This window comes from Numida meleagris, unplaced genomic scaffold (genome assembly GCF_002078875.1).
Source record: "Numida meleagris isolate 19003 breed g44 Domestic line unplaced genomic scaffold, NumMel1.0 unplaced_Scaffold424, whole genome shotgun sequence".
Taxonomy (NCBI): domain Eukaryota; kingdom Metazoa; phylum Chordata; class Aves; order Galliformes; family Numididae; genus Numida; species Numida meleagris.
In genome coordinates, this window is record NW_018364643.1 from 3,951 (window position 1) to 5,445 (window position 1,495).

A 1,495-nucleotide genomic window follows, 5' to 3' on the forward strand; every position below is an offset into this window, starting at 1 on the left:
TCCCACTGCCAGGAATATCTTCTTCGGCTGCAAGGGACAGTGCCCAAGAGAAGAGCCTCTGCAGTGGGTCACTACTTCTCGTTCTTCTGAGAATGGAGAAGTGTCTCCCTAAACACCCATCTTACACCCTTCAAGAGCAAAGACGTTCTCCCTGGGAAGCTCTGGAGGCCACACATGGTGGGAAATAATATCAAAGGCTCGAACTAAGGTGGAGAAATCTTTAATGAATGTTGAAATAGGAAAATGAGATCACTCTGAGCACAGGCTCCACAGTACAGGATTCGCCTGACACCACGTTTGAGTTCAGGCAGGGCACGTGCCTTATTTTCTAGCACAGAATGGACTGGTTCTGAGGAGACTCACATCTCAGAGGAACATAGGAAAAAAGCAAAAAAAGAAAAGCTGGAGAAAAAATGGAGAAAGAGACAGGTAAGTGGGTTCAGGAATGGAAGCTTAGACATGAGCCAGGTTAACTGAAAGCCCAAGCTTGCCTCTTCCTGCCACTATTTCCTAGAGCAGCTGAGGATGGTCAGGTATTCTGAAAGCAGTGGCTTGAAGATTCCTTCTTGATCCATCAATATCTTCACGGTCACAGTTTCTGGACGAATTTCTCCAGGACCATGGCCAGCGGCTTTAGCAGGGCAGGCACCTTCTGCCACAGTAGCCGCTGCTGAAGCCAGACAAGTTAAAGCCCCCCGAGGTGATGGGCACGCCCTCAGAGCTGAGGATGCTGCCAACAGCAGCGGAGGTGGAGGATCCCACAACGGTGTTCTGTGGGAAGGAGCTGAGGATGGGTCCGGGCAGGGTCACCACCACGGGAGAGGGTTCGATGACGATGGTGGAGTTCTGGCACTGCCTGACACAGGGCTCATTGCAGCTGCTGGCCAGAGGGGTGGGGCCGCAGGGCCGGCATGGCACGCACTGACTGTAGCAGGACATGTCTTGGGGCTGGCGATACACCTGGGAGAGAGGGACAGAAGGAAGTAGAACACAAGGGTATGTGAGGGACAGCCTGGATACCCTGCCATGGCAACTACTAGCCATCACAGAGAAGGCTGAGAAAAAAGGACACGTACCTATGTTTTACCAGGGCCCTACAAAGAGCAGTCTGGCCCAGGGAGATTCTCACAGACTGAATAAATCTAAAGCCATGTAAGCTGTGTCCCAAGCACTTCCTACGCAGACCTTATCCCCTGTACGGTCTCCCATAGCAAGGAACTCCGCTGTTGTATGAGACAACAACTGAGGCAAAATCTCACTTTGCAAGAGGAGGAGAGAGGCTTCGCACTTACCTGGTTCCCAATGAGAATGAGGCAAGAGAAGTGGATGGGAGAGCTGGGAATTGAGCTGCCTTTTATACTGGTCCTTCATTGCTGCAGGCCTGCAGGCACCATTGATATAGGCACTAATTTTCTGACAAGCTGACCTTGAATGCATGCCATTCCTTCTCATTGTATGGGCTGTGTTTTGGTTTCCTGCAGTGCTACCTTTTCAT

General features: G+C 51.2%; 1 protein-coding gene across 1 annotated transcript; it reads right to left on the reverse strand.

The window, feature by feature from the left end:
- Nucleotides 1-106: 106 nt before the first annotated feature.
- Nucleotides 107-1,464, reverse strand: LOC110391633 (feather keratin Cos1-1/Cos1-3/Cos2-1-like). The gene has a single exon (XM_021383587.1). It carries the CDS (start codon nt 1,042-1,044, stop codon nt 634-636), a length of 411 nt encoding a protein of 136 aa, XP_021239262.1. The 5' UTR covers nt 1,045-1,464; the 3' UTR covers nt 107-633.
- Nucleotides 1,465-1,495: the final 31 nt, after the last annotated feature.

Excerpts from the sequence above, each read along its gene's own strand:
- LOC110391633 (XM_021383587.1), bottom strand. The coding sequence starts at position 1,044 with ATGGCTAGTAGTTGCCATGGCAGGGTATCCAGGCTGTCCCTCACATAC.